We start from the raw sequence: 15,632 nt of genomic DNA on the forward strand, positions 1-15,632 counted from the left end.
TTGTAGAATAGCAGTTGGTGTTGGGCAGCTGGAGGGAGATGAGAGTACAGTGAGGACCTACTGTGACCGAGAGAGAACAATAAGTAGTGTGGAAAAATCCATACAATGCAAGGTTAAGGGCTGATCTCCACTGAAAACTTACATTGGCATAGCTCCACACCCCTGAGAGACGTAGCTATGATGACCTATCGCCTGGTGTAGAGAATACTAGTCAACGGAAGAATTCTTCCATCAGCATAGCAACTGCCTCCTGGGGAGGTGGATTAACTGCTGCGATGGGAGAACCCCCCCTGTCATTGTAGTGAGTGTCTGTGCAGTGGTTTAAGTGTAGACATACCCGGAAGCAGTCCAAGGGAAAATGAAGTAAGTGAAGAAAGGAAGAGGGCAGGAGAAGGTGTGAGAGAGAGAACTGTGCTGTGAAATCCCCTTGAAGATAGATTTGTCCTTGATGACAAAGACTTGTTTGTGCCTTCTCCCTTTACTCCCCTATTCATAAAATGACTTTTTTAGACTATAATTATTTCTGCTAAAATATAAGGGTGTCAAGGGCAAATACTATTAATACTGAGGTAGATGCATAATGTATCAGGGGTGTGCAGAATGGGAGATCTCTGTCCTCTACCCCTAAGTACATCGTGTTTATTATTTTAGAGCACTTCTGTGGGCACAATTGTATTGGGCAATGTGGCTAACGTATTCCAAACAGTGTCATCATTGTCTGATAATAACTGGTAATCAGTTTGCTAGCTTTCCCCTCATGATTTTGTGACTCTCTTAACATCGTCTAAAGGATCTGACCACTTTATTTACATACTTTGCAGAACAAGTGTAAAGCTGAATTCTTAAAGAAACTGGAGCAGCAGAGGCTGATAGAAGCAGAAAAGAAGAGAATTGCACAGATGCGACAACAGCAGCTTGAAACGGAGCAGTTTCAGTTCTTTGAAGATCAGCTTAAGAAGCAAGAACTAGCCCGAGATCAGAAAATTAAAGAGAATATGGTTATGTCTGAGCAGATTGATGGAAGTGTGTTGTCTTGCATTTCTATGCATCAGAATAACTCCTTATCTACCACATTTTCTGAGAAAGCCAGTAAGAGTGATGCCTCTGTTTCTGCTGGACAATCTCCTCCAGTAAACCAGGCCTTAAAGCCAGCAGCCACTTTAAGCACTGTTCAGAGTAAGTGTTCAGTGGAGCTGTAATGCTCCTCTGCATCTCCTAACATACTATATGATATTGACCTGCATGTGTGTATTTCATTGTAGCTTTCTCTGACATGGAGGACCAAATGTTCCTGGAATGTTTGTGTGTCTGTACACTACACTTTGTTTTCTCACCTAAAATGGATACGTACATCTGAGATTACCCATTTCACACCTACAAGTTCCTAGGCCTGCAGACTACAGACCCAATTGCTTCCATTGAATTAAATGGGAATTTTGCCATTAACTCCATGGGAGCAGGCCCAGGCCCACTGTGGTTGCATTTTTAGAGTTCTTCTGAAAATTTGGACCAGGAAGTAGTGCTAGTTCACTGCCTTAGTGAATGCAATCCAGTTAACATTCTGTATTCTTTGATGTACATTTAATAGAAGAAAGGTTATGCTCTGTAAAGTTCTATATTATTCTGACAAAAACTTCTTTGTGGCAAGTATGGCACTCCGTATGTAAGTCAGTTCAGTTGATCTCTTAACTGTGTAAACATGTTACGTTAGAAAATTTTGCACTGAAGACTAAATTATAAATGCCCTTTCTCCTCGTTTATTAGATCAAATGGCTGAAGCACTCCGAGGTGTAGTTTTACCCACAGATCTTTGTCACAAATTTCTGCTGCTAGCAGAGGCAAATACAGTAAGAGGAATAGAGACATGTGGAATTCTCTGCGGAAAACTGGTACAGTTGAACCTTCACATTTGTACGGGGAAGGCATTTTTGATAGTACTGTATTTTCCTGTAATGAACTGATATCAAAGCAAAAACAGATCTGAAGTGCAAGGGCTAGTCTACACTACCTTGCTACATTGGCACAGCTGCACCGATGCAACTGCACCGCTGTAACGCACCTGGTGAAGATACACTGTTGACGGGAGAGCGCTCTTCCATCAGCATAATTACTCCACCTCAACGAGAGGTGAAATCTGTGTTGGCAGGAGAATGTCACTCAGGTGGGTGGCTTTTTCACATCCCTGAGTGACATAACATACATTGACTTAAGCAGTAGTAGAGACAAGCCCTCCATGTGTAATGTAAGTAACTTTATAAAATAATCTTATGGCTCTGTTAGGCTATCTTATTGAATTGTGGTCTGCTGTTTGCATTGTTACAGACCTATTTGATCTTAATTCTCCATAGTTATTGTGGTCATGTACTGTTATTAAGCTGTACACTTAACCTCCATTACAGGATTTTTCAAGAACATTCCCTGGTATTCATCAAACAAAATGAGGTTTAGTTACAGGAAAACTGGATATTAAAAATGTTAAAAGCTATTGGTGGGTGTTATCAAATTCTAAAAAATCCACCACTGTCAGCAAATAAAACAAAAATCACTGCTGTTTGTTTTTACCTATATCCTAGATAATGTTCAGTGGTCAGTTAGCTAACTTTCCAGCAGTACTTAATTATCAGATTGTTCCCAGAGCAGTGGGGATAGCACCACTGATGCTGATACACAGACATGCAAGAACAAAGAAGTTCAAAGTGCATTAGACACACATAAAAACCAAGAATAATAAAAACAGGGACGCATGTTGTGTTTCCAAGCTTCAAAGAAAGTAATTGTATTTTTACATCCCTTGCTTTCATTCTTAACAGACATCATCTCTTCTTTTAACATTTTTCTGTGCATACACATTTCAAATACGTTTGTTGCTTCTCTGTCTATTGCTGTGATGAAATACTGGCCAGATTCTTAGCTAGTGTAAATTGGCATAGTTTAATTGAACTCAGTGGGACTAATGCAACTTATAGCAGCTGAGGATCTGACCCTTTTCTCCTCAGATTCATGTTCAGCATTTGTTCATTAGAAGACCATTAATTCAAGTCATCTTCCTACCATGTGTTTTACAGACACATAATGAATTTACTATTACCCATGTAATAGTGCCAAAGCAGTCTGCAGGACCGGATTACTGCGACATGGAGAATGTGGAAGAATTATTCAGCGTTCAGGATCAACACGCTCTCCTCACTTTGGGTTGGATCCATGTACGTATGCCTTGTGGATGTTGACTTCTCTGTATTGGCTAGATAGGATATACAGAACCAGCACTGGAAAACCCAGTTTAAAGAAATAATTTGCATGATTTAAACTAATTTTCTCTCTCAATTTTTGTGCTGGTGACCTGATTTGACATAAATGTCATCCCCTGATACAAGCTGTTCTTTATTTCTAGAAAGCTGTAAAGTGTTTCATTGATACAGTGGGCCCAGTTTTGCCCATGCAACTTCTATTCAAGACGATAGGAGCTGTCTGTCTGTTGGCAGAATTTGACCCAAAATTCTTTCTCACATACACCTCATTCAATACCATTTACATGTCTGACATGTATCCTCAAAAAGGAAAAGAGCCAGAGACTTCATAAAGTCCACTAGGACTTTGCTATTGATTTTGTATGGAATTCACTCAGCTGCTACAGTGATGGACAGCAATTTAAAATCCTAATGTATACAAGATAGAATTCAGTGCAGAATTTGGCCCATTTGTATTAGACACACCCCGTTTCTAAAACCATTACTTGTAGGTTTTCAAACTGCAGTTTGGATCAAGCAGTTTTGAGCATTGAGAGTTTATTCCAGGCATGGTGAGAAGGAAGAGTTGTGAAATAAATATTAAAAAGTAGAAAGAAAAGGAGTCCTTGTGGCACCTTAGAGACTAACCAATTTATTTGCCACAAGGACTCCTTTTCTTTTTGCGAATACAGACTAACACGGCTGTTACTCTGAAACCTGTCATTAAAAAGTAGAGTACTTGACTGAGTATGTTACATAATTTTCTTTAAAAATCAGTAGTGAAGATTTTTTTTAAGATAGGAAATGTGACAAAAAGAAACCTGCTTGCAAAAGAAACTTGAGGCTCTATTTTGTTAGACGATTTTAGATTTTTTTTCAATTGCAAATTTGGCTAATCTTGTAGTCCATGAAATTATAAAATGAAACACTAAACATAAATATGTGTAGAAATGAGTAAATCAGCTCAAACGTGAACTTCCAAGACTTAGTGCATTAATGACTAAGATCATAAATGGTGAAGTAATGCCTGACCTCTTTGGAGTTCAGGGGCCTGATTCTGATCTCACCTATACCACTGTAAATCGGGAATAACTCCTCTGAAAGGCAGAGCATCTGAGATCAGAATTGCACCCCAGATATATAAATCACCACTTTGTATAGCTGGTCAGGAATTTTTTGTCTATACTTTTTTGTTGTTGGAAAGTGCTGATTTGTCAAAACTGAAACTTCTTGGGGAATGGTTGGTTCTGATGAATTTCCCATTTTGAAAAAATTTTAAATCAAAGTTTTTTAAAGTTTTTGAAACATTCCACTTTGACTTTTTCTAAGAAAAGTTCAGTTTTTCCTTTTGGAGTAACTTTTTGTTTAGAAATTTTAATTTATAGTATAAAAATTGTTAAATGGAAACAAAACATTTTGAAATATCAGAACAAAACATTTCAATTGAACTGAACTGAATAATTTTGGTGAGTTGCAGTTCTCAAACATTTTTGAGATTTCAATTTTTGGTCCTGATTTGGGTCAGGATTTTTTTTTTTAACTTGAAAATTTTCCTGGGACAGGAAAATGGTTTACTGGGGCCACCCAGCTCTGTCAATTTTATATTAAATCCATGTTTGCATTGGAACCAAAGACAGTGATGTAATGTGAACACCATGTAAGATTTCAACCTGCTTCATACTTCCATTTTCTTATAGGTGTTGATTCACTTTTTACCGTCTAGTGACAGTTACTTTCAATTATGTTCTAATTTTTACTTTCTACTTGATATGGATGGTGAATGATCCCACTCTTAGGGATTTTGGACAATTAATTTGAGTCCTTTGATCTCGGTCTGCCATCTTATTATACCCACACTTGCCTTTTCAATCTAGATTTGTTTCCTTTCATAAGAACATTAATCTGATATTCAGAAGAGTTTAAAATTGTTTTTGTAAGCCTTCATACACCTGGCATTAGGGATTTACTCCTGACACTGTAGCGTTTAGCTTTTGCATTGTTGAGTCATTCATGAAAATTATCCTCAGAGGTATGTTGTGCCATGGAAAAGTTAAGGTTTAGTAGCAAATAATAAAAACTGAATCTGGGGAAAATGCTAACACCTTCTCTTGTTACAAAATCCTGTTTCTTCTTGAATGGATTTTTGACCTTGACTTGACTAAGAAATACTTTCACTATGCAGAGCTTTCCCTTTCTTTTTGTAGACGCATCCAACACAAACTGCATTCTTATCCAGTGTTGATCTTCATACTCATTGTTCTTATCAGCTAATGTTACCAGAGGCTATTGCAATTGTTTGTTCACCAAAACATAATGAGTGAGTTCTGTTTTTTCTAAGTAATGTTTAGCTATCTCTCCCAGCCTGCTATCTTAAAACTAGATCACCTGCAAAACAGCATCTGAATGTCAGCTAAGGTGAAGGAGATAAAAGGTTGTAGTATATATGTGTGGGTTTTTTTCCTTGTGTTCTAAATTGATCGTGGCTTGCATTCCAGTAAGCCTGTGTGTGCAGTGTTATTTGACGTCACCTTGTCTCATATTTAATTTTAAAATTCTGTAAACGGTGATGCTCCGCTCCACTTGGTAGGTGTGACCGCATTTGACTGTGGTAGTTCTAGGCTTCATGGATCTCATTGTCAGGTGTCTCACAGAATCCAGACTGCACTCTTCTAAGTGAAGAAGGTGGATGGTGTAGGTTTTTTAGCTTGTTCTTAGTGGAAAACACTGACCTGATGGGAGGTTAGAGATAAGTCACGCTTTATATTAAGGTTCTGTTTTACCAATGGTTTATAAAGTACAAATAAATGACTAAAAGCTGTTTACAGTACATTTGTTACAGGCCAAATTTGTAAAGGTATGTTAGCATTGCTCCTCTCAGCGTTACAGGGCCTAAGATCTGGTTTCACAAGGGGTTAGGCATTGCAATGTTGAGTGTTGCAACATGTAACTCCATGGTGCCCGGCCCCCTAGTGGAATTCAGAGACCAAAGTTGGATATCCAGGCTCCCCAGGAGGTGAATTGGGCATTAAGAAAGGGATTCTCAGAAGCCAGCAAACTGAGCTGGGAGCCACCTAAGACACCCAGGAGTGAAATACAAAAGAAAGGGCAGGGCTCAGGGCCCAGATCCACCTGCATCTGGCCTGTGCCAGCAGGGCTTGGGCTAAGAGGCTGTTTAAGTACAGTGTAGACGTTTGGGCTCGGGCTCAGGCTGCAGCCCAGGCTCTGGGACTCTCCTACCTCACAGGTTCCTAGAGCCTGGGCCGTAGCCTGAGCCCGAACTTCTACACCACAATTAAATAGCCCCTTAGCCTGAGCTCCAGGAGCCTGAGTCAGCTGGCACAGGTCTGCTGCAGATGGCTAATTGCAGAGTATATGTACTCCTGGGTGCCAGAGGCTCCTGTCTGTGCTCCAGATTCACAGGCTTGACCCCTCTCCTGGAGTTAGGTGCCTAAGAATGGTCAGCCTTTTCTAGCAAAAACAAGAGTAAGGACCTTCCTACCCCTGCTGATGATAGTTCATACCCAGGGGTCAGGGTGTTCACTTGGGATGTGGGAGACCTGTTTTCTAATGCCTGCTCTGCCTGATGTGGAGTAGGTCTCCCATGTTCCAGGTGCATGTCGTAACCAAGTTATTTCGTATTCTAGGGCCCCCTTAGAAACAGCATGAGTGCAAGAGACTGAGACTATGTATCCCAATGATTAGGGCACACACCTGGGATTTTGGACAGTCAATTTCAAGTCCCTGCTCCAATGAATATGTAATTATTTATACAAAGTATAACAGCTCCAACAGGAGCCATTGAGTGATACCTGCCTCAGAATAACATGAAGTTTAGGGCACTCCCTTTTGAGGTGGGAGAGCTGGGTTCAAGTTCCTGTTTCAAATCAGGCCAAGTTGGGATTGCAACCTAGGGGAATAACCTACTCTCTGAGCTATTGGGTATTCTGGGGCACCCGTGTATGCCAGCCAGCCCTGAAAATTCCTGGCTGTCTTTTGTGCAAGTTGAGTATATTGTAGCACACCTACCGAATTGGGCCCTGCAAGTAAGATAGGCAGGGGAACACCTAGTTTGAGAATCCCACCAGCCAGGGCTCAGGCAGGAGCAGCTTGTGAGCTGTGGGGTGCCTTCAGGATTTAGGAGTCTTGGCACATGCCTACCAGCAGAAATGAAGGTACCTTCAGGTCAGTGGTGGTTTTGTGAATGCCAGTGGTACCTAAATGTTGAACTTAGGTGCCTAACTTCCTCTATAGGCACCTGTGTCCCCTTAGTGAATCTAACCCTAAGGAAATACTGAGTGGAGCAATGCCTACATGCTTTTAAAAAGAGGCATATGGAGCAGGTCAATAGATTGCTTGCTTGTAATCGTGGCTTATAAACATCTATAATACCTTCTACTGCTATGCTTGTAACATCTATTGCACATCTTACTCATGTCTGTAACATTTATTAATCTGTTATTAACCCTTTATAAACAATTCATAAATAGAATCTTAAAGGTGACCATGATAAAAAAGCACATGTATGTAATCATTAGCAATGCAGTTGTACCCAGGAGCTGCATGTTATCTTAACTCACAGCAGCTAAAGGAATGCAACCAGCATACACATTCTGTCTCCACATAGCCCCTACATGTGGCAAAGGTATAGCTCTCTGGAACCCCCGTGCAAAGCTGCCCCGTACAAGAAGCATCGCTGGCTATGATGGCTTCTGCGGTCCAGAAGTGGTAGTAACAACCTGGAACACGGCTGTGCCATGACCTGGGTAGTGGAGGGTAGGCAGGATTCTGTTTCTCCCCCTTTCCCTTCTCCTCCAGTACATGTAATAGGGCCGCACACCACACCAATCTACATGGGCTTTGGGCAGGGGATAAGACTTGGTCTTTCATTATTCTCCTCAGACTTACAAAAGTAATAGTCTTCAGCAAAAGTTTGTACAGCAGATGTGAAACGATGGGCCCAAAGCCTTCTGTAACAATTTTTCTAACTCAGTACTCAAAGGAGCAGCTGTTCCTCACCTGAGTAGTACTGCTGACTTCAGTGAGTAGGGACTAATCATTGAGTAAGAGTTTATATAGGACCAGCCCCTCCACTTGTATTTCTGATGGTCTGTTTTTTATTCAGTTTTAGGAACATTAATCAAAGTGAATTATTTGTAGTCAGGTGACTCTTTGTTCTTCTGTAGAATTTCTTTTTTACTAGTAATAAAGACTCAAAGCAGAGTATAGATCAACTCTATCTGGCAGGATATTTTCTACTTCATAGACTCATAGCTTTTAATGCCAGAAAGGACCATTTTATTATCTTATCTGATTTCCTGTACATAAGAGACCATTAAATCTCACCCACTTACTCTGTATTGAACCCAGTAACTTGTGTTTGATTGACTAATGCTTGTTTGAACCAAGTTCTTTTAATGCTACAAACCTTAAGTCAGTTTTGTTCTTTGCTTTCCAGCACTGGGATCTTCAGACTTACTAATGCTGGCATGCTTGAAGTTTCTGCTTGTAAAAAGAAGGGGTTTCACCCACACACTAAGGAGCCTAGACTATTTAATGTAGGTATATTACTTTTAAAATATTCTTAACATATTCCAAAAAAATAGTCAAAGATGTGATCATTGTAATCGTCTAGTGAGACCTCCTGTATAATATAGGCCATAGCACTTCCCAGAATTAATTCCTGTTTGAACCAGAGCATATCTTCCAGAAAAATATCAGTCCCTTCAAATTCTCACCAGTGCCTGTGCTGCAAGCAGAAGTTATATCAGCATTAGGTTGGGTTTCTCTGTATTTTTATTTTGATATCTTTGGACCATGTATAGTTCATGATCCTTTCCTAACTGACAGGTGCATTCCTGATGCCTCCTTCTGTCACCTGTGAAATGATGTTTGTTTATTTTAAATAGAATTGTGCTAAAATGTAAGTAGAGAACTTAAATTTAGGCTTGACGATAATGAGGCCTGGTAAATTGTGGGTGAAGTAAAGTGATATAGCTTAGAGGGAAGTTAAGACATAACCTCAGGTCATGTTGTAAACGTGTTTGGTTCTAACTGGTTTTAACAAGAGTTTTGGATGTTTTGGAAGCATATTATCTACAGTGATAGTTATTGGAATGGCATTTATGCAGATGTTAATTAAAGATACTGTTTAGTATTAAATAGCCCATGAGAGAATAGAAGGTATTTTAAATATGATAGTAGAAATATAGATATGGTAAAAGGCAGGTTTAATGCTAATTAATTAAGGGATGTTATTGTAAGTCAGAGGTGGGCAAACTATGGCCCGCAGGCCACATCCGGCCCACGGGATTGTCCTGCTTGGCCCCTGAGTTCGCGGCCCGGGAGGCTAGCCCCTGGCCCCTCTCCTGCTGTTTCCCCTCCCACGTAGCCACACTGCTGCACGGGCAGCGGGGCTGTGAGCTCCTGCCTCTCTGAGCGGCATGGTTAGGGGGCAGCAGTGGGTGGGGTTATGTAGGGGGTCCCAGGGGGCAGTCAGGGGACAGGGTGCAGGGGGTGGTTGGATGGGGCGGAGGTTCTGGGGCAGTCAGGGTCGGGGAACGGGGGGGGTTGGATAGGGTGTGGGAGTCCCGGGGGGTTGTCAGGGGGCAGGGGTGTGGATTGGTCGGGGCAGTCAGGGACAGGGAGCGGGGGGGTTGGATAGGGGGTGGGATCCCGGGGGGGCGGTTTGGGGCGGGGGGGTCCCAGGAGGGGACAGTCAGGGGACAAGGAGCAGAGGGGGTTGGATGGGTCGAAGCTTCTGAGGGGGACAGTCGGGGTGAGAAGTGGGAGGGGGCAAATGGGGACGGGGGCCAGGCTTTTGGGGGGCACAGCCATTCCTACCCTGCCCTCCATATAGTTTTGCACCCCGATGTGGCCCTTGGGCCAAAAAGTTTGCCCACCCCTGTTGAGAGTGATTATAAGAAAGGGTAGCACACTAACTTTTAAACTAGTGCTCTCATTTACCATCATGGTACGGTTAATGGAAGGATTATACACCCATTCTTCTTATTCAGGGACTGATCGCCCCTGGATGAACTCTTTCAGCTTGGAATGTGACTATAACTGCAGTGTATAGTTTCATCATAATTCGTGTTTGCTTTAACCAACTATTCTATTTTAAATAAAATCTTTCATTCTATGACTCTCAGTTCCCCATTAAACTAATTTATCTGTAACCACAGCAGAGAGCGAAACCTAAAGAAATTAATTTGGTTATTGAGATTATTTCCATGTAAAATGTAAAACAAAAATTACACTTCTTATCACTACTTGAGTGGCAGTAACCAGTAAATGTTATGAACAGCTCTCTGTCTAACTTGAGAAATATAATATCGGCCAGAAAAGCAGCTTTCCCACATTAGGATGTCTGAGTGCTCCCTAAGCATGGAAAATATACTCCTGTTGTCCTTCTTAACAGCTGGTCAGTAGTCCCGTGCCAAGAGAAAAAGGGCCAGAGAATTCCCACAGAAGTTTTCCATGACCACTTAAAGAGATTTTTTTTCCTAACAAAGAATCACAACTGACTTCCCCAGCTGTGATGTCCAGTAAACCTGCAGAGCTAACAGCTAGCCACCATGAAGGATAATTTTCTCTATTGAACCTCTGCTTCCTTTCACCCTTTCCACCAGCCTCTCAGAAGCCATTCCAGTAACCACAAAGCAGTTTTCCAGTTAGTCTGGTGGTCAAAGATTCTAGTGTGCTCTTTACATGGCTAAAGGGTTTATAATGAGAATCTGTGACTGAACAGGTAAATAGTCATTAACGATTATCAGAAATGTCAATCCGTTGCTTGAAATAAAGGCAATGTTCCTCCTCTTGGCAGAGTTCACAAATATGGAAACAGGGCTACTGGAGCGTTAGCCACAATTGATAAATAAGAGCAAAGACTTGCTGCACGTAGAGGTACAGCCTCTCCCTTGGGGAGTGGAAGTGGAATACAAACACTGGAACCCAAGCCCTAGTTTCCTTTCGGGTGGGATTTTCAAAAGTTGACCATGAGCCTAACTCTGCCCCTGTTGATGTTAATGGTAGCTTTACCATTTGTTCCCATGGGACCTGTGTTAGGCAAATGTTTAACACTTTTGAAAACCCCACCCCAGATTGTTTTGGCTCTCGTTACACTGGCTCTTGCTACTGAACTTTACAACCATGTTTTGAAAAGGCAATCCCAGGCTACTTAGCTCCCTTCCTTCTCTGTACAAGGCACCAAGTACACAACTGCTATCACAAAGCATGGAGATATTACATGTCCCATCAGAGTCCAACATCGCTCACACTGCCTTCCAGTGTTACAAGTCTGTCCTACTTTTCAAGTCTCTGTCTTCCATTGTGGGTGTGTCTGCTGGTTTAGCCTTCTCCTCTGACTCACAAGTATTAAAGCTGATCTATACCATTATAAAATCCTCCTGTCAAGCTGCCAGGAGCATGAGTACCAGTGTCAGGACAGACTGTTAAGAAGCAGGGCACACATCAGAAATTGGTTGAGAGTTCTATACTTAGATTTCACCAGCCAAGGATCAAGTGTAAATGCTTCAGCCCTTAACATGGAGTCACAGACAGTCCCTTTGAGTACTCCTATCTATCCTGTCACTCAAGTAAGCTTGCCTTAGTGAGAGATGGTTCCTTACACCAAAAATAACAACATTCAGGTTACCCCAAGTCAACTGCACTAATGATCCTATACAAAGACAATGCGTGTAGCCAATCTTGTAATAAATTAACCAAAGATTTATTAACTAAGAAAAAGAAATGTTATTTACAAGGTTAAAGCAGGTAAACATACACACATAAATGAGTTAGACTTAGGTTCCAGAAGGGTAAGAAAAGCTGCTGTAATATATGTCCTTTAGGGCTAATCCAGGCCAAGCACTGGGCCGCTCTTGCTTATGCTAAAAAATCTTTGCCCTTCATAGTTCAAGCACAGTCACGATAATTTCTTCTTGACAGGGATTTATTCCCCTTCCCCAGATTTCAAGCTGATGGGCTGTGCTCATGCATGTCTCCTCTTCGTGAATGTGGAGGAGAGCAATCCACAAAGTCTTGTCCACTGATGTTGCACAATGGTTCAGCTGGTGTCTATGGGCCGCCTTTTGCTGGGCAGAAGATGACATCTCTTGTGATGAACTAGTATTTCACACTTGTTAATGCTTCTCTTCTGCCTATGGGGGCTTGAGTTCCATAGCAATTGCTTCTGTAGTTACAAAGCAAACATTTAAATATTACCTTAAACGGGGAATACAGCTATTGTGAGTGAGATGAATTCAGGCAGCAACTTATGAGCATTTCATAGAGGCTAAACACATTTTTCTAAATCTACACCTATTTTAACAATACTAACACACAGGTTAGCAAGACTGCTTTCCTGCTATGCATTTGTCAGTGTTCGGTGAGATCTATGGGGCCTTGGCATGAGCTGGCACCTAGTCTGCCAGTGTCACACTCTCTTGAACCAGAACGTAATGGTAAGCCTGTTTTGAATCCAGTTTATGGCCAACAGTGTTCTGCTGTTTCCAAACATAATCTAGCCCTAAATGATTGAATATATTTTTAAGCACAATCTTGAGTGAACTGTAGGCATCAGAGGGAACTCCAGTGGCATTTTGCCTGAAATACCCCCAAAAGGCACCGGTCCGTCTCTGCTTCCCCTATATCAGCTGAAAATTCTGACAAATCTTAAACTAGCTCAGTTTGGCTGGCTGGGGCATTACTGGGGCGGGAGTATGGTTAATGCTCTGCCCACCTGTTCCAGATGGGGAACAGTGGGCACCCAGCTCCCCCTTTTCCCTGCATATCCAGCCAACCTACAGGCAGCCTATTCAGATACATAACTGAGAGTGCAAGAATATAGCCTGTGTCAAAAAATCTAACCCTTCAGCACTACTCTCTTTAAAGAACACATAGCCAGTTTTGCATGTATAGTCACTTTTCTGTTAAATTTTCAGTCCATACTTGCAAAGTTAGCCCTGTACTTATTAACAGGCAAACCTGGGAGCCAATAAAACTTGTGGCCTATATAAAACAGGCTCAAAACTTAAGAGGAAGCCTCAAACCACATAATCTCATTGGAGTCCAGCCCAGTTTGGTAGTGAATAAAAGTGGCTGCCACCTAATGGGTGCTTGTGGCCTGTAGGAAATGATTTGTGGGTTTTAGGTCTGTGGATATGACAACCCTCCAAAACCATCCTGACAACACTGGTTGACACTCTTATTAGCAATCTCAGCAAAGACCTCAAGATGTGAATCCAGATAACGTCAGCACTACCCGTTTTGCCATGGTGGTAGAGCTGGTAAGGGATGAGGAACGTTGGCAGAGCAGTATGAGAGAATTTGCAGTGGTACTGCCAGTGGCCTACTGTTCTATTGCAAAATGGAGAATGTTGGTATCTAGGGCTGTTACCCAGCACCTTAGAAAGTACAGGGAACACAGAAGTAACTTTTTTGTAGCTGTCATATAGAAGAAAGCAGAAAGAACATACAGGGTATGGAATAGCTCTTTTATGATTTGGATTGGAACTGGAGCTGGTGCTCCTGCAGTTTTGCCTGACGTTCACATGATCTATTCCCGTCAGCGGCTGCTGTCAGTGAATAATGGTTGATTTCTTTTACAGATCTGTAAACATGTAGTTGGGACAGAAACAAAAATAACTGTGCTGGATCTGAGGTGATGCTGATGGAAGATAAATGGCCTACCAGACAGATGCCACATGGAGAAAAATGGCTGCCGGATTTTCCAATGATGTTTTTCAGCAATTACTGATGTTTTATATTTATACATTTTAGATTTAATGGTTTGATATTTATTGTTCTTGCCATTTTCAAGTTATTTTGTTCTGTCAAGACAGCGTTCACAGTGAAATAAAACAAAATCTGTACATGTATCTGAATAATATGATACAACAATAAAGTGAGCTTCAAACAACAACACTGGTAAAACTGACTGTTAAGTTCCCTGTCATCAGCTATTTTCTGTGCAACAGATTTTTCAACAATGGTGTTCTAGAACCCAGGCCTTTCACAGGCCGTCGAACATAGTCAGCTGAGGTATTCAGCTCGTATGGTCTAGGGATTGACTAGGTCAGATGTACTCCAGTAGCTGACGAAGCAGTCTTCTGGGCCTGTTAGGAGTCCCAACCTGACTTTTGAGGCAGCTAAGAGATGGGTCTGAGGGTTGAGGTGCGGAAGGAGAATACAAAATAATCTGCTTCTCTCAGAGTCCTACTCAGAAGCTGTTCTGAGAATCGAGATGACCCTGCCCCTTCCGCAATGCTTCATACTAACATTTATATTCCAGTACCAACCACCTTGGAGCCTGTCATGGGAAAATTGGCCCCTTTCAGGGGAGTCATGGCCCAGTCTGCCAGTGACTGCCTTTTGCTGACCCACGTGGGAGTCACTGACTACACCAGTTTGCTAAGTATAAGGGTTAATTATTAGAAAACAAGTGCCTGGATCGAATAAAGGTTACTGGAGCTCAGTTAGAGGGAGATTTCCAAGGAAACACGAGACACCTGTGAAGGGGAGCTCTTATAAGGGCAGAGCGGGGAGCATAGAGGGTGAGTTCCCGTCAGCAGAGGATATGTCTATGCTGTCATAAACACCCCGGGGCTGACCCATCATTTGGGCTGGGATAGTAGGGCATGTAAAAGTTCAGTGCAGCTGATTGGGCTCATGCTGGAGGCTTGGCTCTGTGGCTCTCCCCGATTGTAGGGTCTCAGAGCCCAGGCTCCATCCTGAGCCTGAAAATCTACACTGCAGTTACAGGCCTGCATGCCCAACCCCATGAACCCACATCAGCTGACACAAACAGCTGTGGGTGGGTTTTTTTGCCGCTTAGCCATCCCCAGAGAGCTTGCTGGGGTGCACCCCAGCCTGCAGCAACTAGAAAAGCTGCTTGTAGAGAGGGGAGATGCATAGAGGCAGGGCTGAAGTTGTCAGCCCAAGGTGGTCCCCTAGACAGTGTCAGGAAGCTGAGAGATGCTGCCACACAGAACAGCAGCTATTGACAGTCCACCACAGATGCATGACTCCAAAGAAGGACTCTACCCACGTACAGACCTGCCTCCAGGGTCAAAGGCCTGAATCAAGAGTAGCCAGAGGGGGCAGGGCCTGGAGAGAGTAGCACAGTGGACTCATGTGGGACAGACAGAATTAAGACTGCCACGGTCTCCCATGTAAAATGGACTAGCTATCAACCAATGAGCCCCCTCCAAAAGGGGGCACTCACATTATTTAAAGGTCTTTATACCCCATGTGAGGGGAAATCAAGGCAGTGCTTGTCTGTGGTGTCACACCTAACCACCAAGGGGGACTCCAGGATGGCCTGCCTTATGATAAAGTTCATTGTGCTAAATGCTGTACAAACATAGTGACAGCCCCTGTCCCAGACAGGTTAGACCTAACAGCTGG

General features: G+C 42.4%; 1 protein-coding gene across 3 annotated transcripts in view; it reads left to right on the plus strand.

The window, feature by feature from the left end:
* STAMBPL1 (STAM binding protein like 1) overlaps window positions 1–14,134 on the plus strand; it is a 40,728-nt gene extending 26,594 nt beyond the window's left edge. For 2 of the 3 annotated variants that reach the window (XM_077822710.1, XM_077822711.1), the window contains 6 exons: window positions 822–1,176; window positions 1,765–1,889; window positions 3,066–3,203; window positions 5,432–5,544; window positions 8,683–8,782; window positions 13,835–14,134. In XM_077822710.1, coding sequence (XP_077678836.1) covers window positions 822–1,176; window positions 1,765–1,889; window positions 3,066–3,203; window positions 5,432–5,544; window positions 8,683–8,782; window positions 13,835–13,891 — 888 coding nt within the window. In that variant the 3' untranslated portion in view covers window positions 13,892–14,134. The remainder of the gene's footprint in view (window positions 1–821; window positions 1,177–1,764; window positions 1,890–3,065; window positions 3,204–5,431; window positions 5,545–8,682; window positions 8,783–13,834) is intronic. The other variant, XR_013346708.1, reaches the window with a different exon arrangement.
* Window positions 14,135–15,632: the final 1,498 nt, after the last annotated feature.

The sequence above is a fragment of the Eretmochelys imbricata genome, chromosome 7 (genome assembly GCF_965152235.1).
Source record: "Eretmochelys imbricata isolate rEreImb1 chromosome 7, rEreImb1.hap1, whole genome shotgun sequence".
NCBI classification, from domain to species: domain Eukaryota; kingdom Metazoa; phylum Chordata; order Testudines; family Cheloniidae; genus Eretmochelys; species Eretmochelys imbricata.